Source organism: Citrus sinensis, chromosome 3 (genome assembly GCF_022201045.2).
Source record: "Citrus sinensis cultivar Valencia sweet orange chromosome 3, DVS_A1.0, whole genome shotgun sequence".
NCBI lineage: Eukaryota > Viridiplantae > Streptophyta > Magnoliopsida > Sapindales > Rutaceae > Citrus > Citrus sinensis.
In genome coordinates, this window is record NC_068558.1 from 1,530,492 (window position 1) to 1,554,199 (window position 23,708).

At 34.8% G+C, this 23,708-nt stretch overlaps 4 protein-coding genes across 5 annotated transcripts; 1 reads left to right on the forward strand and 3 right to left on the reverse strand.

Moving 5' to 3' along the window:
• Positions 1-3,395, reverse strand: LOC102616579 (heat shock protein 83-like). Its single transcript, XM_006476441.4, has 4 exons — positions 3,007-3,395; positions 2,739-2,880; positions 2,345-2,625; positions 1-1,746 (listed from the first exon to the last, which is right to left on the reverse strand). Exons 1-4 carry the CDS (start codon positions 3,142-3,144, stop codon positions 199-201), a joined length of 2,109 nt encoding a protein of 702 aa, XP_006476504.2. The 5' UTR covers positions 3,145-3,395; the 3' UTR covers positions 1-198.
• A 5,091-nt stretch (positions 3,396-8,486) lies between these two features.
• Positions 8,487-12,642, forward strand: LOC102616880 (mitogen-activated protein kinase 4-like). Of its 2 annotated transcripts, none has more exons than XM_052438555.1 (6): positions 8,487-8,876; positions 9,547-9,676; positions 10,353-10,490; positions 11,170-11,502; positions 11,771-11,954; positions 12,050-12,642. In XM_052438555.1, exons 1-6 carry the CDS (start codon positions 8,701-8,703, stop codon positions 12,220-12,222), a joined length of 1,134 nt encoding a protein of 377 aa, XP_052294515.1. In that variant the 5' UTR covers positions 8,487-8,700; the 3' UTR covers positions 12,223-12,642. The 2 variants fall into 2 exon arrangements, with proteins under 2 accessions (XP_052294515.1, XP_052294516.1); XM_052438556.1 differs by lacking the exon at positions 8,487-8,876 and adding an exon at positions 8,898-9,047.
• A 390-nt stretch (positions 12,643-13,032) lies between these two features.
• Positions 13,033-15,992, reverse strand: LOC102617191 (probable polygalacturonase). Its single transcript, XM_006476443.3, has 6 exons — positions 15,770-15,992; positions 15,356-15,688; positions 14,497-14,617; positions 14,232-14,406; positions 14,042-14,112; positions 13,033-13,820 (listed from the first exon to the last, which is right to left on the reverse strand). Exons 1-6 carry the CDS (start codon positions 15,800-15,802, stop codon positions 13,111-13,113), a joined length of 1,443 nt encoding a protein of 480 aa, XP_006476506.2. The 5' UTR covers positions 15,803-15,992; the 3' UTR covers positions 13,033-13,110.
• A 4,274-nt stretch (positions 15,993-20,266) lies between these two features.
• Positions 20,267-21,104, reverse strand: LOC102617482 (protein SPIRAL1-like 5). Its single transcript, XM_006476444.4, has 2 exons — positions 20,758-21,104; positions 20,267-20,656 (listed from the first exon to the last, which is right to left on the reverse strand). Exons 1-2 carry the CDS (start codon positions 20,980-20,982, stop codon positions 20,582-20,584), a joined length of 300 nt encoding a protein of 99 aa, XP_006476507.1. The 5' UTR covers positions 20,983-21,104; the 3' UTR covers positions 20,267-20,581.
• Positions 21,105-23,708: the final 2,604 nt, after the last annotated feature.

Sequence of the window (23,708 nt, forward strand, 5' to 3'; positions counted from 1 at the left end):
TAGAACATTAAATATTTATTATTTTTTTTATTATACTAAAGAGTAATCATCTTACACGGCATAAGAAAATACACAAGACTCAACAAGACTCAGCTAACCACAGCCAATAACTAAGCAGAAAGCCAAAAGTCAATCCACTTCCATGAGACTTTATATACCATCACTCCATTGCGCACTAAGCGTTCCCTCTCTCCCTCCTTAGTCGACTTCCTCCATCTTGCTCTCCTCATTTCCTTCCTCCTCCAATGGTGGCATCTCAGCATCATCATCAGCAGTCTCATCCTCTTCAATGCTCAGACCCAACTTGAGCATCCTGTGAATCCTTGCAGCAAATGTGTTCGGATCATCCAGACTGAAACCAGAGGTCAACAGAGCAGTCTCATAGAGCAGCAGGACAAGATCCTTCACTGACTTGTCATTCTTGTCAACCTCAGCTCTCTTTCTGAGCTCCTCCATTATGCCATTGTCAGGATTTATTTCCATAGTCTTTTTGCTTGACATGTATGAGCTCATGCTGCTATCTCTCAAAGCCTGAGCTTTCATTATCCTCTCCATGTTCGCCGACCAGCCATACTCACCGGTGACCAAACAGCAAGGAGAGTCTACAATTCTGTCAGACACAACAACTTTCTCCACGTTGTCTCCAAGAATTTCCTTGATTGTCTTGCACAAGTTCTCGAAAGACTTCTTTTTTTCCTCCCTTTTCTTCTTCTCTTCATCATCTTCTTCCAGTTTTAGCCCCTCTTTGGTGGCTGAGACAAGCTTCTTTCCATCATACTCTTTCAACTGACCAACAGCATACTCATCAATGGCATCCACCATGAAAAGCACTTCGTAGCCCTTCTTCTTGAGTCTCTCGAGGAATGGAGAGTTCTCGACAGCCTTCCGACTCTCACCAGTGATATAGTAGATATCCTTTTGGCCCTCCTTCATCCTTGTAACATAGTCCTTCAGGCTAGTCATCTCATCACCACTCTTGGTTGAGTGAAATCTGAGCAAGTCAGCAAGTTTGGCCCTGTTCTGACTATCTTCATGAATCCCCAATTTGATGTTCTTGGAGAAGGCATCGTAAAATTTGGCGTAGTCTTCTTTATTCTCAGCTATCTCATTAAACATCTCAATGCACTTCTTCACCAAGTTCTTTCTGATGACCTTGAGAATCTTGTTTTGCTGCAGCGTCTCACGGGAAATGTTAAGTGGAAGATCATCAGAATCCACAACACCCTTGACAAAACCAAGATACTCGGGAATAAGCTCTTCACAATTGTCCATTATAAACACCCTCCTTACATAGAGCTTGATGTTGTTCAACTTCTTCCTTGTGTCAAAGAGGTCAAACGGAGCTCTCCTTGGAACAAAGAGAATGGCCTTAAACTCAAGCTGCCCTTCCACTGAGAAGTGCTTCACAGCAAGGTGGTCCTCCCAGTCATTAGTGAGGCTCTTATAGAATGAGGCATATTCCTCCTTGGTGACCTCCTCTGGTTTCCTCAGCCAGATGGGTTTCTGTTTGTTGATGAGTTGCCATTCATGGGTCACCTCCTTAACCTTCTTCTTCTTGCCCTTCTTCTCTTTGTCCTCATCAACATCCTCCACATCACCTTCCTCCTCCTCCTTGGTTTCCTCCTCCTCATCGTCACTCACTTCTTTCTCAGTAGTTTTCTCGGTCCAGAGATAGATGGGGTAGCTGATAAACTCAGAGTGCTTCTTCACAAGGTCTTTAATTCTCCTTTCCTCCAGGTACTCGCACTACAGTAGCCACCCATTAAAAAAGAAAAAGAAAAAAGAAAAGAGAAAAATAAGGAAGAGTACCCAATCACCAAGTAAATCAGGCATGGATAGGACAAAACAATTAAAATAACAATTCCACTTTTTTGCGCATTTTCTACATACCAATATTAAATCAACAAATAGAGCTACAAAACCTATATTAAAATTACATTGAAGTTTTAAATCAACAACATTTTCACATAACTATATTAAATCAAGTACAACCGCAAAACGTAACATAAAATGACATTGACGTTTTTTGCATAATGAAACCTCAAGTAGCATCGCAATTTCTGAATGTCAATACTCAGCTGCTATCATAGAACTCTAATCCTATGTTCCAATGTACAAAAAATATTTCATATATAATTCCAGCATGAAATCAGCAAAATAATATTAATCCCACAATTAAAATTTCAGTAATCAACAAGCAACTTGGTTTCAGATAAAAGCCGAAGATCACGAAACATAACTGCGTCGAAACATATGTTCCATATGATCATCATAAATCATAATAGAGTAAGCATTGACGATTAACAACCAATTCCAATTGAAGGCATTTTGGTAAGATTCTTACCTGGTCCTCCTTGAGGAAGAGCGTGATTTTGGTTCCTCTGCCCAGAGGCTCACCGCTAACATCTCTAGTAACAGTGAAAGATCCACCGGCCTGCGACTCCCAAACGTATTGTTCATCATCATTGTGTTTAGTCGTCACAATAACCTTCTCCGCCACCAAATAAGCAGAGTAGAACCCGACACCAAACTGCCCAATCATGCTTACGTCAGCACCCGCCTGTAATGCCTCCATAAACTCCTTTGTTCCGGACCTCGCAATTGTTCCCAAGTTATTCACCAAATCTAATAGCAGACAAAATACAGATTATTTATTATTCATCAGAAACTTTTTTTTTTCTTTTTTGTTTTAAAAAGAAATATTCTAACAGAGTCGGCTTGTTAGCTAATGAAGGTACCTGCTTTGGTCATGCCAACGCCGCTATCGATGATTGATAGTGCCTTGTTGGCTTTGTCAGGAACAATTCTGATGAAAAGCTCTGGCTGAGCATCGAGCTTGCTCTTGTCGGTTAAGCTCTCAAATCTGATCTTATCAAGCGCCTAAAAAATTAACAACACAATTCAATCTCAGTGAACCGAGGGCTCCAAAGATCATTAAATAAAAATTTAAACAAAACAAATCAAACTTCAATCAAGAAATGAAGGCGCCGTGTATAAAATACGTACATCAGAGGAGTTGCTGATGAGTTCACGAAGGAAAATCTCTTTGTTGCTGTAAAAAGTATTGATGATCAAGCTTAAAAGCTGATTAATCTCAGCCTGAAAAGCGAAGGTCTCGGTTTCTCCCATGTGCACGTCAGCCATTGTTTCCCGACCAGACTCAAAAACTCCAAACGTTCAAAAAGAAACAGAGCAAAACGAAAACGAGCGAATACAAATGCCGTTTGCTGTTTGCTGAAGAAGTAGGAGTACGAACTGATTTGATGATTTCTATTGGAAAACTCAAGACAGTGCTTCTACTTGACGATGGGAAAGGACGGTACGAGCTGGCATTTTTATAGGGGAGCTGAGAGGTTCTGGGAGCTTCTTTTCTCAACGAATCAGGATTCTTAGTCATCAGTGCCTGGAATGTTTTGGAGTCCGTTTTCGCGGGGTCTAGACTCTTCTTCATCTTTTGATTTTCCTTTTGAAATTCCCTTTTGACACTCGCGACTCTTCGTTTTAAGATGTCGTATTTCCCGTATAAGTTTTTGGTGAAATTGTCTGCGTTATTTTTCACACCCGGCATAATATTATTTTTTTGTAAGCATACGACACTATCAATTATCGAACGGGACGTTAGGTTAAGAGTTCGCCTTTTACACCTCAAATAACCTTTTTTTTTTTTTCAAATTACTCAAATAATCAAAAAATAAATTTATTTATTTATTTTTAAATAAAATTTTAATTGAATACTTGAGTAAATTATTATTTCAACAAAATTTTTAAATCCATATGAGTTCATAATTCTTATTTATTTTTAATTAAATTAAAAAAAATATTTTTTTAAAAAAAAATTATAAGAGTTTAAATTTTTAGAGAGAGAAATTATACGATAGAAAGAAAAATTTTAAAAAAGTTTTAAGATATGCATGTATTTTTTAAGTAAAAATTATTAAAAAAATAATTTTTAAGAGTATAATTTTATAAGAAGATTGTTGATTTTAATATATAAGTCTATATTTTATAAATTAGAATAAAGTATTTTAGGAAATAAATTTAAAAGGGCGTTGTAACAATTCTAAAGAGCCTTAAAAGCTATACTCTTAAGTTATTTTGATTTTTTTTTTTCTTAAGAGCGGAACTTCTAACATCCCTCTAAAATTTTGAAAAAATCACACCACTAACCTAACCGCGTAAAAAAAATGCACAATTTAAAATACTTCTATAAATACCCATATAATTACATAAATAGCCTTCACTCTTTCTCCTTTTCCAATAAAACTCTTTGTGCCTAATTGTCCGTACAGGTCCTGCAGGAGCTGCCGCAATTTCCCGTTTGGAAATTTTGCAAACAGATGGATCTCGAGGGACTAGAACTAAAAGATTAACTTAGAGAAGGTGCATAACTTACCAAATTATGAAATTTATTCAAAGAAATTGATTGCTGCAAGTTCAAGAAACAAAAATTCTTAAATTAGTGTGAGTATTCTCTTTCTCAAATTTGTTTCTCTCAAATGTAAACTATTACAATTGTTTAATTAATCGCAAATTTTTATGAAATAGTTGACAGTTTCGTTTCACGGTTGCTACTAGAAACTTATGCTATATTACTTTTTCCATGTTCTCTAAGACAAAACAATTATTTGGCTCTCAAATGGAGTGTTGAAAAAGACTTCCCATTGTCTTGTTTTGTAATTTCAACTAATTAAACAAAATCATTGGACTGTTGGCGCCCTTCAAATTCCTCTTAAAAGCTCTTTTTAAGTATTTGTTTTATTTTAACCTTCAATGAAATTAAGTGTGTCTAATTAAATAAGGGTGTTCAAAATCTAATCCGACTCGATCAATCCGTTTAATCTGCAAACAATTTATCTGTAAAAATTCGATTTGTGGATTGGTGGATTGGATTGAAAATTTAAAAATCTACAATCGGTGGATTGGATATGAATTTACTTTTGTAAATCCGCAAAAATAGGCGAATTCCACAAAAAAAAAAAAATTATTTATTTATTAAAAAATAAAATTTGTAAAAGTGGCATTACTACTTAATAATAAATAAATAAGTTAAAATGTAGTTATATTAACACTATACATATCTTATCCAATAATAATATATAATAAACATAATTAAACAATTGAATAATTAAATAAACAAATATAGCTCTCCAAACAGTTGATTTTAGTTAATTTTTATAATTTTTGTTAATTTTCATGTATTAATTTGAATAAATGAGATTTTTTTTTCTTTTCAATGTGTTATATTTTGAGACTTTGGATGTATTATTCTAACTTTATTTAAACACTTAATTTGTTTAAATCTTATTCAATTTTTAATTTGATTGGTAGCAAAATTATTTTAATATTAGATTTTTTTATCTAATTACTTCATAGAATGAGCATAATTAAAAATTTTTTAATTTGCAAACCAATTTGTAAAATGATGGATTTGATATGGATTGGGTGAAATCCACCAATGCTCTACCTTCATTCTTTTCTTCGAATATTATATTTTCTACTTAAAATTCTTTGAACAATCTGTCATATTACCAAAAAGATTTGGGTAATTCAAGAAGACTACTTAACATCAGATAAGTATAAGATAAAATCACGACTAGTAGATCCAGTTAAGACTAAAAGACAAGAAGTCGTATATGCTTAAAATGCAAAAAATACACAAGCATATATGAACTTAAATAAAATAATTTAAATAAAGCCACCATTATTCATTCTTATTATGTAAAAATTACAACAAAAAAGAGGGTTCTTCATCTTATATTTGATATAATAGAAAATAATAAAAATTTTAATGCACAATAAATAAAACCACAAAATTCCAAAAAAAAAAAAAGGTACTTGGATCTTGTTGCTTGGTACAATGAAGAAGAAAAAGAAGGCCATGTTTAGCGGTATAGTGGAGAAGAAGACGAAGAAGAAGATAATGTGTAATTGTAAAAATAGTATAATCGTAAAAGTGGTTTTTTTTTTTTTAAAAAAAAAAAAAAGATAAGGTGGAAGTAAAATTGACTAAAAAATGAATAAAATAATAATTTAACAAATACCAATGGTGGGCTCGAAATGACTTTTTGCCTTACTTTGTTTTAACTTGCTCTCCAAAGACGCAAGAATGCCAATTTAGCGTTTTTGAGATTTCTTTACAGAAGTTAAAAAATGAAAATTTTTTGTTGTTTTTTTTTTTTTTACTATATATCAAAAAATGACTTAACTAAACATTTTTTATATTTTTCATTTATGAGAAACTGAAAACACCTAACAAAAAAGCGTTACCAAATGCACCCAAGTGCCATTTATACACACACACAAACACCCGGCCGCTAAAAGCTTCAGCAAGGCGAAAGCAAACAAGAATACCAGGATCATCATTGTCCAGATCAAATTCAAAAGTTCCAAGTCAATGCACAAAATAATCACTTGTCTAAATCAAGGACACTTGGAACCTTTGAAAGTGACGCACAAAGCCAAAATGGCCATGGAGGAGAAAAGGAAGAGAATAAGATAGAAGGACAATCCAAAAAGGGCGAGCAAAGCAAGATGATGAGAGAGGGGTTAACGCTCAACCGGTTTACCGAAGAGGAGATCAAGGTTATTTTTTGAATTAAAGGGTTTCATTGGAGATTTTATGACCTTTATATAATTTTAACGGGTAAATAAAGAAAACGAGTTTTTTTTATATGATTATAGTATGACATAGCTCGAACAACGACCCTCACTTAATACTGAAAAAAAATCTACTCTACTCCTAAAACGAGAAGCCAAAAAAATCTCTATTTAAAAAGGGAGCCGAGTCTCAACCATTGCTGGGACTTGAACTCATGCACATTGGGTGCATGAGTTGCTGATGGTCTACTTTGTTTATACCTTTATTTGGATTTGTTAACTATCAAACATTCAAACATTTGCCTCTAGAGTGCAGCTTTTAACTACTTTGCAATCTTTATGACACTCCTTTTGAATTTTATTTTCTTAAATGCCCTCTATTTAATTTACAAAATACAAACTCATATATTAAATTAATCATCTTCCCATAATATTTTAAAGTAAAATACATAAAATCTTAGAATCTTCAATTACTTTTTTTTATTATATAATTTATATCTCCATAAATCTAACCCTTAAAAAATTTTCAATTAAATTTGAAATATAAATATAAATTAGGAAATTGGGTTGATTTAAATAATTTTTATAATAATAATTTTAATTAATTATTTAACTGAAATTTTATTTAAAATAAAATAAAATAAAATCAATTTCTCATTGATTACTTAAATAATTTTCAATGGAAAAAGGAGTTCGGTGAGAAATTTTGAGGGTGTCAAAGGCTCACTTTTGCCTCTAATAGGCCTTGGGTTTGTGGCCTGAGGTCCATGTCCATCGTTCAAGCCATAGTCCGTAAGAACCCAAAACTACTCAGGCCTATTTCATTTGAATGGACCGGACCGCATTCTCAGTTACAGCTGGGTCCGAAAGATAAAAGTTTCTGTGAAAAATAGTTGCAACCTAAACCTCCTGCAGCAGATCATTGATCTTATTATACTGTTTAAATGCACCTTTACATTCACTAGCTGAAGTAATCTGCGTTTAGGATGTAAAGTTTCTTCATCACGAAAATAAATTAAAAAGAAAAACGCAAAATAATATGTGCAGTTTCTTCGTCACCGAGTTAAATCTTGCTGGCCAAGTGTAATGGACTAGAAGCCCACTCGCCGTCGTTCTATCTTTGTCCGCTCACCCAAAAGGGCTTCTCGTAAAATCTAATGCATATGATTTATGACTATGACGTGGGAAAGTTAAAAGAGCGTTGCAAACATCCCGTGACCACAACCGCCCGGGTCCTAAAAGCCCTTTTAGATAATTAATAATCTCTCTCTCTTTTTTGTCAGCTTATGCTCCTCTCACGGTCTCACCTATTAAGATTTTTTTTTTTTTGAAAAACGATTGATATTAAAATTAAAAGAAATTTTGTGTGGCAGAGTTATTATTAGAATTCTTTAAAAACAAATTCAACATGATTATCCGAGATTGTACGTATGCACAATTATAATAAGGATCTTTCTTAAGTTACATGCACGTAACTTACAATTGTCTCATATAAATAGTGAGTAGACCTGTATTATTCACTATTTATATAAGAGTGTTATAAGTTACATACATATAACTTAGTATTAGCGTTACAATAATCCCCAGTTTGACCAAGAAAGAGTGGTGAGACAAGACATTATTCATCTTGACAATGCGTGCATGCAAATTTTTAACGATATTTTGAGATAATATTAAATTTAAGGGCTTTCAATAAACTTGACTAGGTCTAGGTAGTAGGTTCGATTAAAAAAAAAAACAATTTTAAGTTCACAAATGTTAGGAGTAATTTACATTTTACCTATGCAACCAAAAAACACGAGGCAGGATGGCATTGGTTTGGCGGGGAAAAGATAAAATACGTGGATGCAAAAATAGCAAATGCAGGTCGATGTTATTTATTACTTATAAAACATAAGAAAAGTCGCCTTCATTTCACGGATTTTCAAACAAATTTCAGATCAAAAGGTGTGGTTAGGAGGCGCAAAAAGTTGTTGCTGCATTCATATTTTCACATTCACAACACGCTCTGGCAAGACCCAAATGCTCAAGCTCAACTCTGATAAAACAGTAAACGGCCAGAAGCAGAGAAAAAGAGAACCCAGTTCTGGGTTTTGACTGAAAATGGCCGCAGCGGCGAAGGATTCGAGTTCAGGTGGTGCGACTAGCAGTGTCAAAGGGGTGCTCACACATGGGGGTAAATACGTACAGTACAATGTTTACGGTAACCTTTTTGAGGTTTCAAGCAAGTATGTCCCACCCATTCGACCCATTGGTAGGGGTGCTTATGGCATTGTTTGGTGAGTTTTTTCCCCCTTTTTTTCTTTTTATTCTTATTATCTACCCGTCTCTTCTCTCTATTTACTAGTTATTTTTGGAGTTGGCTTGGTTTCTTTTTCTGGAGATTTATGTAGTTCGATCGTTTGGTTGGTGTTTGCTTATACGGCTAGATGGTTTTTGCGGGGTTTTAAGTAATAATATATATGACGTTAATTTGATGTTTTATTTGGTTTCATTTTTATCATTGATTATGTTATTCAAGATTTATGTATATTCTGAAATAAAACTTTCAAAGAGATTTTATAGGCTGATTTTTCATGGGATGCATGATCGGTGTATTTGGTCGATTTTATGGAGAAAAAGCTTACTGATGGATGAAATATTCGATTTATTTAGTTTGAGGCTGATTTAGCAATATAAATGATATCATCTGGGTTAGAAATTTGCCATCAAGGACCTCTTCTTCACCAGATATGAGCTAAACCTCTAGGACAAGACGTGGGCTAATAAAAAAACTATGGCTATCTGGTTTAATTTGTGTACTTTCTGCTAACTACCTTAGTAAATGTTGAGTATCTCTCATGAGATAAAAATTTTAAAATCTGTATCTTGATGATGCTTTATTGATTATGTTACCATGTCTGTTAAGTTGAGAGGAGAATATGATGACATAATTTTTTTTATTTTCAGCGCTGCTGTAAATTCAGAGACACGCGAGGAGGTTGCCATTAAGAAGATCGGTAATGCATTTGACAACATAATAGATGCCAGAAGGACCTTGAGAGAAATTAAGCTTCTTCGCCACATGGAGCATGAAAATGTAAGCTTAGCCTCTGGTGACTGTAGAGATACCCTGAACCAAGGGTTTCACACTAAAATTTTGTTTATTGGTTTACTATCTTTTGGGATGCTAATCTTTATTTTATGTTTACATTTTGTTTTTCTACGATTTATTTTGTAATCATTAGCACTGTCTGGCTCATGACATGAAAAATGTTAATTCCCAGTTTTTTGAATTTATATGGTGCATCACATCTACCGAACTATCTTAATACAGCAAAGAATTATTGTAGCTTAACTGGAGTGTATTTATGGCATCAAATGTGGGTAAAAGCTTAAAAGGGAGCTTATAAGACTCCCATATTATATATGATGTTCACAGCCTCGAAATTAGTAGTTTCTCTGCATCAAGTTTTCAAAAAAAGGACGTGTAGTCACTGTGCCACAAAGCTATTTGACATGCATTATCAATGTCAGAATCTAATGTGGCACCTCAGTGATTATTAATGATTCATGTCTGTAATTTTTTATTCTTATAACATGCAACATGTTAACTATGGTGCAGACTCCTTTTATGAAAATCAGATTTTCAAATATCTTTAACCAATACAAACATTATCTGGATTTACATTCTGTTACCATGGATGTGGTTTTGTATCTGTCACTCTTTCTGTGTTGACCCTTGTTATTACAGCTCAGTTTTTGTATTCCGACAGGTCATCGCCATTAAGGATATCATTCGGCCTCCCAAAAAGGACACCTTTAATGATGTATACATTGTTTATGAATTGATGGACACTGATCTTCACCAGATAATTCGCTCTGACCAACAACTAACGGATGATCATTGTCAGGTTTGGCACTAGCAGTGATTTTAGGGCTTCAAACCTTTTCTTGGAATGAGTTTTTATAATTCTCTGTAGCTTACAAAGGATTGCTTCTAGTTTCCTTTTGAATTTCTTTGATCACATAAGACTGACTTCATATAATAGTTGAATACTTTCAGCTTTGCCCTTTTCTCTGATGAAGATGAAATTTAACTTCTAAAAGTGAACAGGTTATGAAAAACTAACTTTTCAGTAATTTGGTGGTTATGAGTTATGATAGAACTGATTAACCTGCTGTTGTGAACTGAACAACTTGTTTTTACCTTTTTACGTGATTCTGCCATTGATTTGCCCGCAAATATTGATTGAGAAAGATAGATGTTCTAAGATTATTGCTAATGATAACAAATAAAAACTTTACCTATCACCTCTTAGGTACAGCTGCAAGCTCCTCAATTTTGGCTCAGTGATGCTATATCAAATTATTGTCTGTAGTGACTACCCAATATGAATGGATGGATGAGGAGAAAAGTGATGCTTTTCATGCACTGAATATTGAAAATGTTTTAATCAAAATTTTGTACTTTTTCACTGGGCATATACTCAACCTGTAAAGGGTTTACATGTGAAAAAAAAAATGACTTGTTTTAAGACTTTCCAGAGTTTGAACTTACTGTGAAACTGATATTTGATAAAAATTTTGCAGTACTTTTTATATCAGTTGTTACGAGGATTGAAATATGTACATTCAGCCAGTGTCTTGCACCGTGATCTCAAGCCCAGTAACTTGCTTCTCAATGCCAGTTGTGACCTTAAAATTGGAGACTTCGGATTGGCAAGGACGACATCTGAAACAGATTTCATGACCGAGTATGTTGTCACTCGTTGGTACCGGGCACCAGAGTTGCTCCTTAATTGTACGGAATACACTGCTGCAATTGATATTTGGTCTGTTGGTTGCATACTTGGTGAAATCATGACCAGAGAACCTTTGTTTCCTGGGAAAGACTATGTCCATCAGCTGAGACTCATCACTGAGGTATGATTTATGGGGCTGTTAGATAAGGTTTATTAATACTGAAGCAGCTATAAAAATAATATTATTGTTACTAATAGGTTAGTACCTAAATCGGAAAGGGATCAAATTACTCCGGAAATCACTTTTCATTCTTCTTCAGCTCTTCTTATTTATATCCTTCTAGATTGCAGTGATTCTCGAATTAAGAATAGAGTAAACTTGTCTATCATTTCCAATAAACTGATGCTTATGACATTACCCATGTGTTTTCTGTCTTTTTGTTTAAAAGTTAATAGGTTCTCCCGATGATGCAAGCCTTGGATTTCTTCGGAGTGATAATGCTAGAAGATATGTTAGACAGCTTCCACGGTGTCGAAAGCAGCAATTTGCAACTAGATTTCCCAATAAGTCGTCTGGGGCTGTTGATCTGTTAGAGAAAATGCTTGTGTTTGATCCCAATAAACGTATTACAGGTACGAAAAAAGATTTCAGACCTCCTAGCTCAACAGTTCTCTCTCTTACTGTATCTAATCTCCTAAAGTTTTATCTCATTTGCTTCTGTTTGCAGTTGAGGAGGCACTTCGTCACCCCTATTTACAATCTCTTCATGATCTCAATGATGAACCTGTCTGCCCCAGGCCTTTCCACTTTGATTTTGAGCATTCATCATGCACTGAAGATCACATTAGGGAGCTGATCTGGAGGGAGTCGGTGAAGTTCAATCCAGACCCAACATGTTAGGAGTATGCTTTGCTTGTGCTGTAGAAATTCATATGGAACAAACCCTCGTTTGCCCCTAATACAATGTATTTTCATAATCCTTCTGTAGAATGGTGAGTAGGAAAAACACTAAAGTTCATTTTCGTGTACCTTAAAGCTGGAGTTCGGTAATGTTCAAGCAGCTTAACAATAACTTCTCTGACTATTGGGACCCAAAAATATGCATGAAGGCCCGATTGCTTGTTAGTTTCCATGCTTACAAAATCAGTGAATGCAGCTGCATTGGACCTTGAAAGAGACTGGTAAAAGGATAGAATAAGTTGGGAATTTTGGAGGTTAAAGCAAATTAGGAATACTATGTTGTTCATGCTTACTTCCAGTTTTTCTGAAAACCTTTGGAGTTAAATCAATATAATTACATATAATGAGTTGTTTCCTGTATCTCTCTGTCCTTCCGATGTGGGCTATTATGTGCTGGGGTTGATGCTTATAGAAATTCGTAGTAAGACAAAATGGTTGTAAAGTGTTAAAAATTTGTGAAATCTTGATGCTACATCCTGGTCTAAATTCCTAGTTACAACCGGTTTATTTTTCTTTACAAAAAGGAAAAGCGAAAATTTGAGTCTACGATGATGATGCGAGAAATCTGAGTTGTTGGTAGGAAGAAAAAAAAAAGAAATTAGATTACGATGGAACTAGAAGTTCAAACTAACAAACCCAATACGAGAAAAAATAAAAATAAAAATTCTAATCCTTATCGCCTTTTTTGAATTAAATCGATTTTGTGGGTTAGAGCGATAATTTAGTCGCATTACTTTATTTGCAACCAACTGTAAGTATAGGTTTGGTGACTTATCATATCACTGCAAATAGGGACTGAAATCCCTTATACATACGTAACAATTCGCGTTACAAGTAATTTGCTTTGTAGGAGCACATTTGAACTTCCATGTTCTCAACGGGCAATCTGTTGTCAGGAAAATTACATTCCGTGGTCTTCGCCGGTTCGTGATCTGGCAACAATTCACATGGTTTGGGAGTCACACCACTCGAAATCCCGGTAATATCAGTGCAGTTCCACTGAAGTTTCTTAGGCTTGTTGGTTAGCTCAATGGTCACATTTGATATGCAAATTCCAGTAAAAGGATCCCCAGCAATTCCTTCCAATCTAGCTGCCATTGTTACATTCTCAGCAACCATGTCACGATAATTGATATTCTGAATCACGGGAAGTGCATGCGGATCATAGTTATTGTCAGGATGAGAACCATAACTGCCTGTAATCCAAAATGCCCATTTCATGGTTTTCATTGTCATTCTTCTCACATATACGTCCTTCACAAAACCTCCTCTTCCAACAGCAGTTTTGATCCTGACACCTGATTCAGAATCAATGGCTGTGATATCTTCTGCCCGTACGTCCTGAATCCCACCGGACATCTCACTTCCCAGTGCAATCACTGCACTGAATGGAGAAATGCACGTTAGGCGTCTGATAATAAGCTGCTTTGTTGGCATCCCGTAAGCAATACCATACTGATCCCAGCCACTTTTAACTGCTACACAGTCATCCCCTGATACAATGTAGCAGTCCTCTATTCTGGTGTTTGTGCAAGAATCTGAAATCAGAATCAAACGGTTGCTATTTGCTTAGTATTTGTTGAAGCATAGCCTAGTGGAAGTAACAGTTTGTTCCTAAATCTTTAATCTGTTGCCGGAACATTTTAGGTGTGTTAGACTTAGGTTCCTCTCTCAGGAAGTTAAATATTTTCAAGAATATGGCAAGAAAATGTTGGTGCATGTTCTTCTAAGTGGTTTAAAAACATTGCTGCATACTCACCAGGATTAATACCATCAGTGTTTGGAGATGTCACCGGCGCTAAGATCGTTATGCCTTGAACTATGACACTACTGCATTCCATAACATCGATTGTTAGAACAAAAAGGAACAAATTTTAGGGATTAAACTATCAATGTATTTAGACAAGTATAAGTATATGTAATTAGGTACTAGAGAAGCAGAAAGCAACCTGCTATAAACAGGATGAACATTCCAGGATGGGGAATTGATCAATGTGAGGTTGGATATTTGAATATTCTGTGAGTACATGATTTCAATAAGGTATGGGCGGGTATACTTTAGCTCTCCCGCACGAAATTTTCGCCACCAGAGCTCACCCTGACCATCAATAGTTCCATTGTCCCCTGAAATTCAATGAAATCTTCTGTAATGCTAACTAATCACACATATAAATCTCCGTCTAGTTTCAGAAGTTACGCTTGATTCACTGGTACCTGTTATGACAACATCAGTGAGGTTGGTTCCAAAAATAAGACTGCTATACCTTCCACCTTCTGTGTCCCTTCCTCTACCGTAGGATGGCAAAGGCTCGATCACAGGCCATTCTTTCTCATCCTAGCCCAATTGATAAAAAATAGAAAAAGAATAATCAATTCGGATTAGATCGTGATACAAATCATTTCATCATCTAATCATCAGATTATTTAAGCATTATAAATGAAAGTTCTCAAAATAGAAACTATGATGCTAATAGTCAGCATGATGCATCTTGTTATTAGTAGAGAAACATGCTTTAGACTCCGTTTTTGGTATTCTAGTGATATAGCTCTTTAAGCCGCAATTGTTGGGAATGAAAGCTCAAGCTGTCAAGGAAAAGTTAATAGATGTTTGATAAATGTCATTGGTAGACTTTAGAGCTTATTTTTGATTTAGTAGCTGTAGGAAATAATCAGATGTGCTGCCAAAGTCAACCTGTTAGCCTGAAATAAGTGTTTCCTAGGAAATGCAGGTCTAAAGTCAATATTTATCAACAATAAAAAGACTAGTTCTAGTATTCAAGACACACATTAACGGCTGAAACAAAAGGAACACATTTATTATGAGGCAGTTCGCATGAATGATATTATACGTTTTAATGGCTGGAAAACTGTTATAGAGTGCGTTTCTATTGTTACGTTTGTTATTCTTCTCGTTTTTCTCTCGGAAAAATTTTCCCTTATCCGAAACCTAACGGCCGTGATTTAAGGAAAATATACATTGCCTTGCAGGCAGTCTTTTCAATCTCCCAGTAAAATGAATAAACTAATGTGTATGATCAGTTGAAGGAACAATCGATAGTACAGAGCTGCTAACCTGGGAAGCAAGAAGAACAGCATCCTTGTGAAGAAACAAAGTGAAATGGCTGGTGAGATTGAAGCTTCCAGTCAGCCATTTTCCAGGAGGAACAAACAGTTGGGACCCTCCTTCTGACTGGAACCGACTCAAATGATCAATTGCGGCCTTAAAAGCCTTTGTGTTTGATGTGATTCCATCGCCAACGCCTCCGAATTCCTCCAGTGATGCGCTGTGAGCTCTGCAACTTATTGCTGAGTACTCAAACCAGTCTGAATTTCGGGCTTTTCTACTCTCAACTCCATTTGTATTTAACGAGATGATAATACCAACTAGCAATATGATACAAATAACCTGCGCGAATTAGAAGAGATTGCGTTATGTTTGTTTCCGGAGATCACGGAAAGATATGTACGATAGAAGAAGAAGCTTTACCTGAGTTCTTTTGGCAGTTTTTAACGACTCCATTGAATAAAAGATGGGTTGCTCTGGCTTGGCTTGTTCAAAGAGTCCAGGGACTTTGATGCTTGTTTACGATTTATATAGGGGAAGAACTCCGGACTTTTAGCACAATATCGACAATCCCCCAGTTTACGTTGATGTTTAATCTTATGAGAAGAAAATGCGAGAAAAGTGGAAGAAAAAGAAAACTGATTAAAGTAAAAAGATTAAAGAAAAACAGAGACCAAAATATCATTTTAAAATGTGACAAAGATAATTGTGTGTACCACAAGCAAACTGAGGGGTAAACGTGGAATGCGTGCGTCTTTTTTGAAATTTTATATTTATTATTATTATTATTTTTAAACAGAGTACATTGTATAACATGAGAGTCAAAATGAAAATTTTAGGGAGATTTTTATTGGATGGTGAAGGTGAGAGTGGAAGTGGAGACAACCCCAGATTGTGATCATTGTCCCATTTGAGTTATACGCAATTTTAATAATTTGAGTTGGGATTTCTGAATTAGGTTCTATCTAAAATTTTTAAAAACATGGCACAATGAATCAACATGCCTACCCACTAGTCCTTTTTTTTTTTTTTCTCCATCTACTCCACTTACTCTGTTTTGTGCAAATGGAAAAAGAAACTGCATGTGTTGTTGTTCTTCTGATGTCAGGATTACCCAATAACAATATCGCATTTGTTTTTATTAGCAATAGGTTTTAAAACGAATACATGCATTTGTGACCTTCGGTGCTACAGCAGACAAAGCTTGTCCGATACTGCCATTTCTTAGGCTTATGAGAAGTCGAAAGCAACCGCCGGGGCCCCGCATCACGATACTTTTGTCAGGATTCGAGGCTTGTGGGCATGACATCCCGTGACCAAAGTTCCATTCGGCTTCACGGGTTAAGTTATCGTAAAGTTGTTACATTTTTTTTCTTTCTCTTCATGTAAAGATACAGAAGATTGCTATTTGAGAACCATTAGGGCCACCAGAAAGTAACACAAATCTCATGTACCTTTTCTTCAACTAATTCATTTTAAGTTCATTTTCCTGGCAGTACAGCACTAGCAATTAATCAAAATGAGCAGTTAGCAAGCAATGAGTACGGCACTTACCGCGGCATCCATGTGGGTCTCACTATCACCAAATTTGCACTAAATTCAGAAGCAGCATTCACGGGACGACTTTTAGTTTTAGGTAATCAATCACCAACAGAATGTTTTAATAATCCTCTTCTATTTTTGCTTACTGATAATGATGTTTATGACTTTGTGGTTTGGGATGGGGCATTAACGTCCATCTCATTCTATAATTGGCGCATGGGTATACAAATAATATGGTGTGGTAGTGGTAGTGGCATGGCCGATGAGGCCACCGAGCCTAGATCCATCATCCATGTGCTGTATTGTTTATCTCTCTAAAAGGCATTCGTAATTTCTTGGTGGGTAAGTGGATGGCAATAGCATGAGTGCTACCTAAGTTTTCGGTGCTTCTTGTATATACACGCTTTCGCGAGATGGAGGAGTACACATAAAAGGCACTCAAAAATTTTGGCGTAAAAATAAAGGTTTTCTTTTCTTAGAAAAAAAAAAATTGAAGTACTGAGTAAAGACATAAATTGCCAAGTTTTGTTGTAAAGTTAAGATTCTAATACTAAATATAAAAATACAAACTATAACATTCGGTTTTGTTGCTTTGGATAGATAAAAACTCCTAGGATGAAGATCAATTCAAATAATTATATAAAGTATATCAACTCACAGCTCTGCGATATATATATATATATATCTATCAATTTTCCGTAAATACTATTTCACTCTCTACTACTTTGAACTAAAATCAATCTTTTCTGTGGCATACATTTGTTTAACCTTTATTGTTGTTCAATTAGTGTATACATATTCAATAGACAATGGAAGAGACAATTACATTAAGATGTGTGGTGGATGGGCATGTGCAACTTGCTCAATTTGATTTGTTTTGTGCTCACGCTCGCATGAGATTCAATTTGTTTGGTAGTCACAGGCGGCGTACAAATATCCCGTTGAAAAAACAAAAAAGTTAGGGCTAGAGTTAGGTTTGGCCCATAGAATTTGCCTGTAGTTGTGTTTGGCCCTCTATTAGGAGTAGATTTTTCGGCCTCAATTGCGGGAACCTAAGATATCTTCTGGGGGTGGGTCCCCCAGAGTTCAAAATTCTTCAACTGCCCTAGATGTTAGGTTTTTGATAACTCCACTGGCGTCAAAGCTGATTAACATATTAACGTTCTCAATTAGGAAACTCTGAGAGAAACTTTACTCTTAATTAGATAATTAATTTTAAATATATCCTGCAAGCAAATTAAACTTTATGTCACTGCTATTTGTTAGTTAATTCCCTACACTCAGCAATAGCAACTGAATAAACTGATCGAGCTTCCTTAATTCATTCATAACCTCTATAAAGTTAAAATTCAGACGCCCACAAAATGTTATGCCAAATTGTGTACCATTATCATCATTTTGATTCTGACATTGTTTTCTGGGACTGCAGACTGCAGTTCCTTTAATTTCATTCAATATGTGCATTCAAGTTTAACTTAACTAGTTAGGTCTTTAAGTGATTCGTCCACGAACAAAGGAAAGATTTAAAAGGGTGTGTGTGTATACACACAGACACGCAGACTTAGTGCGTCAACGATAACAGTGTGTGACTCGATATGTATGTATGGACCCTAATCCTGCACTAGCTAACTACAAAAGGTCTCCAAGTGAAAACCAAACTCTTTCGTTCTATTTAATTAGCAGTGAAGGCGTTTATAAATTTGCCTTCATCATCAAAAGATAAAAACACACACCAAAAGGAGAAGAAAACAAGAGGGCAAGCATATTATAGTTTGGTCTCTGTTCCAAGTTGAGAATCATCTTACATCAAGGCATCAGTCATCTCACTAAGTTTCTTTCATTTAATCATACCATGCACTCGCAATATACTGCCAATTTCAGAATGCATGCACGAAGCAAAATATGGACAATGAATTAAGCAGGATTTCAGGTTACTAAGTTAATGTTACTCTTTGAACCAAGTAAAATGTATAGGCCAGATCATATATATTTAGCATACATGGAAGAGGTCAGAAACAAAGAATTGATCGCGAATCATATGCAGTAAGCAGGGATTCAAATATTATGGGTGTTATCCCAACGCTGAACTCTTTGAGAGTTCTCCTGAGGGAAGAAGTAACTTAGAGACTTGCAATATATAATAAGAAGTGGTGCAACGCATGTTAAAGTGGAGTCTAGACATCAAGTTGTAGTTTATAATTATTACTTCATTTTCTTAATATTAACTACGTATTGACATCATTCAATTGATAGTGTATGAACAAAATTAGGTATATAAGTTTATAGTACTTAAGGCTCTATTTGATATTAAGGTGGTGTAACATTTAAATCACAGTTGCTGTAAAAAAAAAATGTAACTATAAAATAAAAGTTAATATTATTTGGTAAATATAATTTTTAAATATTAATATTGACAAAAATAGTAGAGCAGCAACTGCCAACCACAGTACCAAATATAGTGTAACTCTACTCAGTGGAATTGCACAAATATTTGAACTTCATAATACAAAATGAATAAAAAAAATATGATTATAGTGATAACTAAAATAGGCAACCAATGACAAATCATCCAAAAAATGGATAACTGCTCAATCTTTGCCCTCGGGAAAAAAAATAAAAATAAAAGGTCAATAGATACGCTACATATTTATGCATGCACAAGTTTGTAAGAGGTTACAATAAATATATGATCGGCATAAATAATATTACAAAGGAAAGTGAGTCCCTTCGTGAACTAGGGTTCACTAGCTAATAATAATAAACGATAAAGAATGGAATTAAAGAAGAGCTTTAAAAAAAATGCATGCTAATTAAAGTATTATCTTGTTGTTTTCTAATTGCTCTCATAAATGATTAAAGTAGAAGGAAGACAAATCAGCAATCGATGGATTAAAGTTTTATAGTTTTACCCAAAATAAGAAGTGATAATTTATCATGGAAAGAGATGGTAAACAAGAACCTCTAACAGGAGGCGTCTGTTAACTTGATTCCACCTTCATAGCCATCGAATCAAAAATACAATTAATATACAAACAATTTCAGCACTAACCCGCACGCCCGGTGGACGAACTTTTTTCTTATTCTAGATTATAACACAAATAATCATAATTGGCATCTCGAGCAAACCAATTCTAAAAGATTATATATTCAAATCACGTTCACATCATTATTTAGTCTCTCTATAACAGGAAAAGAAATATAATTATAATAATTCAAAACTGGGTTTGATTATTAACTTTTATTAATAAGTTGTTTGGGAAGTGATTCGAGGCATATATATGGATTATGGAATGAACTAAAATGTAAAGTCCCTCACTTTTTGTTAGCTTTGTTTCCATAGCTGGTCATGAAAAACATACACAAGATCCACCATAGAAATTTCACACAAACTGATACAAAATGCTTCTTATTAATGAACATTATTAAGACATACATATAGCAAACCATACGTAAATAAAATGAACTATTTGCATCACGAGTCCTGCAAATCCATGTTCATTAGTACATGGAAATCACTAAACATCATATATAAATTACTAGAAAGGCTATCTCCTCGAGTATGATCACATACTGATGAGAACTGAATCCCTTATTTTTTATATTTTCACATTCCATTCAAATCACACCAAACTGCAGCTATACTAAATCTCTTATTTAAGGCAAGCAAGTAGGAAGAAATATAAAACACATACATCACTTATCTCCAAACAGATAGCCGAGTGAGGAGTCTCCACCGGGAACTGATTTAACTTTTGTTGAGGGACGATCCTGAAGAAACGAGATTTATTATGTGGTAAGTGAAAAAGTGATACCACATACAAGTAAATACTGCATAAATGTATGGATCAGTGGATATTCTCAGTACTCACAGTTATGAAGTTCCCAGTGTTCTGGCCTTGAGCTCTGTGATAGTTGTTTGAGACATTTGGTTTGTTAGGAGCCTGATTATCCTGAGGTTTCTCCGTGGTGGTATCGATCCCATATGGCGGCAAGCTAACTGTCTGTGGAGCCGGAGGTGCAGCTGGTTTCTCTTCAGACCCAAAAAGATAGCCTAATGAGCTCTGCCCGCCGCCATAGCTCCCACCTCTACTCATGGTTCCTTTAGATCTGTTTAATTAATCAGCGAATAATGATAGGTAAGAAAGAGGAAAGGTAAGAGCCCTAATTGTATGATGTGCTCGTCGATTTTATGTATGTGAGGTTGCGCAACCATATTTATATATGTACGTGTGTGTGTGTGCCCATTTTTTTTGGTTGATATAATGCATTATGTACCTAGTTGTCATTTATGCTCATTATTGAGCTGTTAGACCCAATAATATTACTTGCCTATAGTAACTTACGATTTCGATGCTAAAAAGGGGCATCCTATGAACTAATTTGTTAGCTCTTGTGCACAAGTCCGTTGGTTATGTTTCGATGTAAGGATGATTTTTTAGTTCCTTTCATCTGATTACTGAAACTCATGCAACGCTTTGTAATGCGCATGAAAATTACAGTTTCTAATTAGTAACCAAATATCCCAGTCCATGTATTATCATGGAATTGAATTTTTGGTCTCTCACTAACAGTAGCATATATGAATGATTAAATATATGTATGTTATATACTGAGTATTATGGACTGGTCTGGAAGTAACTTGAAAACGATCTTTTTAGCTCATGGGAATGCTTGTTTGAGATGTAATCTAAAGGCATACAATGAATATAATATAATGATTTGGTGTAGTTTAATTTGAAACCTTGATCGAATTCCTCTCAAGAAGATGTAAGAAAACGACCCTTTAATTAATTAAGCAGGTTGGTCTCAGCTGCTTCTTTCAGAAATCACATTAACCATTCAGTCATTCATGGTTTATATTCATTACATAACAAGTGTTAAACAGAAACTCAATGTATGTCGTGTCGTTGTTCTAGGACATACATGAAAATAATTAGAGATTAAAATAACACACAGCCCAAAATCCAAAATGATGATAATTCCTCCTTGACTAATGATCTCCAACTAGCTTAGAAAATATCTATTTAAGAGCTCCTCGGTAATTATATCAGTCGTACTGAGAAAAAAAAAACATGCAAGGAGAGTTCAAATGACTCTTCAACTGTCGCTTGGCATTGTACGCCAATCTGATTTGGTAAAATATCAAATTCAAGCTCACTTAATTCAGCAATTAAAAGCAATATTAACCATAAATTTTGAATTAGTGGTATCGAAAATTATACTGTTGACAAGGTGTCTATTAACTAACTTATTTTAATTAGCACTCAGACTTTTACTTAATACATGGTTAACGTTGGCCCCATTTTGCTGGAGCAAGCGCCGAGGCATCCGTCTCGACAGGACTTAATGATCTTGCACCTTACAAATATCAAATCAAGCAATCTAGTACGTCAATGTAAAGCTGACTATACCTCACTACAAAAAGTACAAAGAAAATATTTAAATTTTTGGTATACTGTAGATATCTTTATCCCTATTTCATTAGGATAGTTTGTGGGAATTTTATCTCATTTTCTAATCCTTACTTTGTTAGAATTATTTACGAAAGTTTTATTTCTCTTTTTTATGTCTATTTGCTAGGGTTAGTTGTGAGAGATTTTTCTTCTTTTTTAGTATTTTAGGTGTAGATAAGAGGTGTTGCATTTGTCATTTAGATTTGAGCATGATCTCATTATAAGTATATGTAAGTCATTCATCACCTTGATTTAACCCCAGTTAATCTATCTCTTTAGTTGCTAATTAATTAAATAATTGCGAGGGCATAAATTCGAGCCCCCACAATTGTGAGGGCACGAGTTTGAACCCCCACAATTTAATTTTCCTTTTCAAGTTGAATGAAGACAATCTTCTCCCTTTCGAAACGTGAGTAGAGTAGACGTCCCTCAAATATTAGAAAGGACAAAATCTAGACAGTGCTATAAAATTTGTGAATTTAGTTCAAGTAATTATTTAATTGTAAATATTAATATAATAATTATATGAAATATGAATTATGATTTGAGCAATAGTCTCATATAATTCAAAAAAAAATAACTAATTTAGCTAGGCCCACGCCACACGGGCCTGTTGCAATTGAGGGACGTCTACTCTACTCACGTTTCGAAAGGGAGAAGATTGTCTTCATTCAAATTGAAAAGGAAAATTAAATTGTGGGGGTTCAAACTTGTGCCCTCACAATTGTGGGGGCTCGAATTTATGCCCTCACAATTATTTAATTAATTAGCAACTAAAGAGATAGATTAATTGGGGTTAAATCGAGGTGATGAATGACTTACATATACTTATAATGAGATCACGCTCAAATCTAAATGACAAATGCAACACCTCTTATCTACACCCAAAATACTAAAAAAGAAGAAAAATCTCTCACAACTAACCCTAGCAAATAGACATAAAAAAGAGAAATAAAACTTTCGTAAATAATTCTAACAAAGTAAGGATTAGAAAATGAGATAAATTTCCCACAAACAATCCTAATGAACTAGGGATAAAGCTCTCACAAAAGAAAGAGAGACAAAAATCATCTAGTTAATAACAAGAATAGAAGAAAAGGTTAATTGGTTTCCAGTCTCTTATAGGGAGGATAATGAAGAAGAATGTTGGCAGCTAATTAAGGAAAAAAAATTTGGTTCAGAGAAAAGATAGAAGATTTCAAAGTATACTCGTTTACTTTCAAAGAAATAATATATGGGAAACTTTAACATTAAAGATATAAAGGAGGATTAATTATTTTATATATATTATAATTGGCCAATGTACTGTGGCCACTAGACCCATCAATGAATTGTATTCCTTCTATGAAAATGATCAGATAGATATG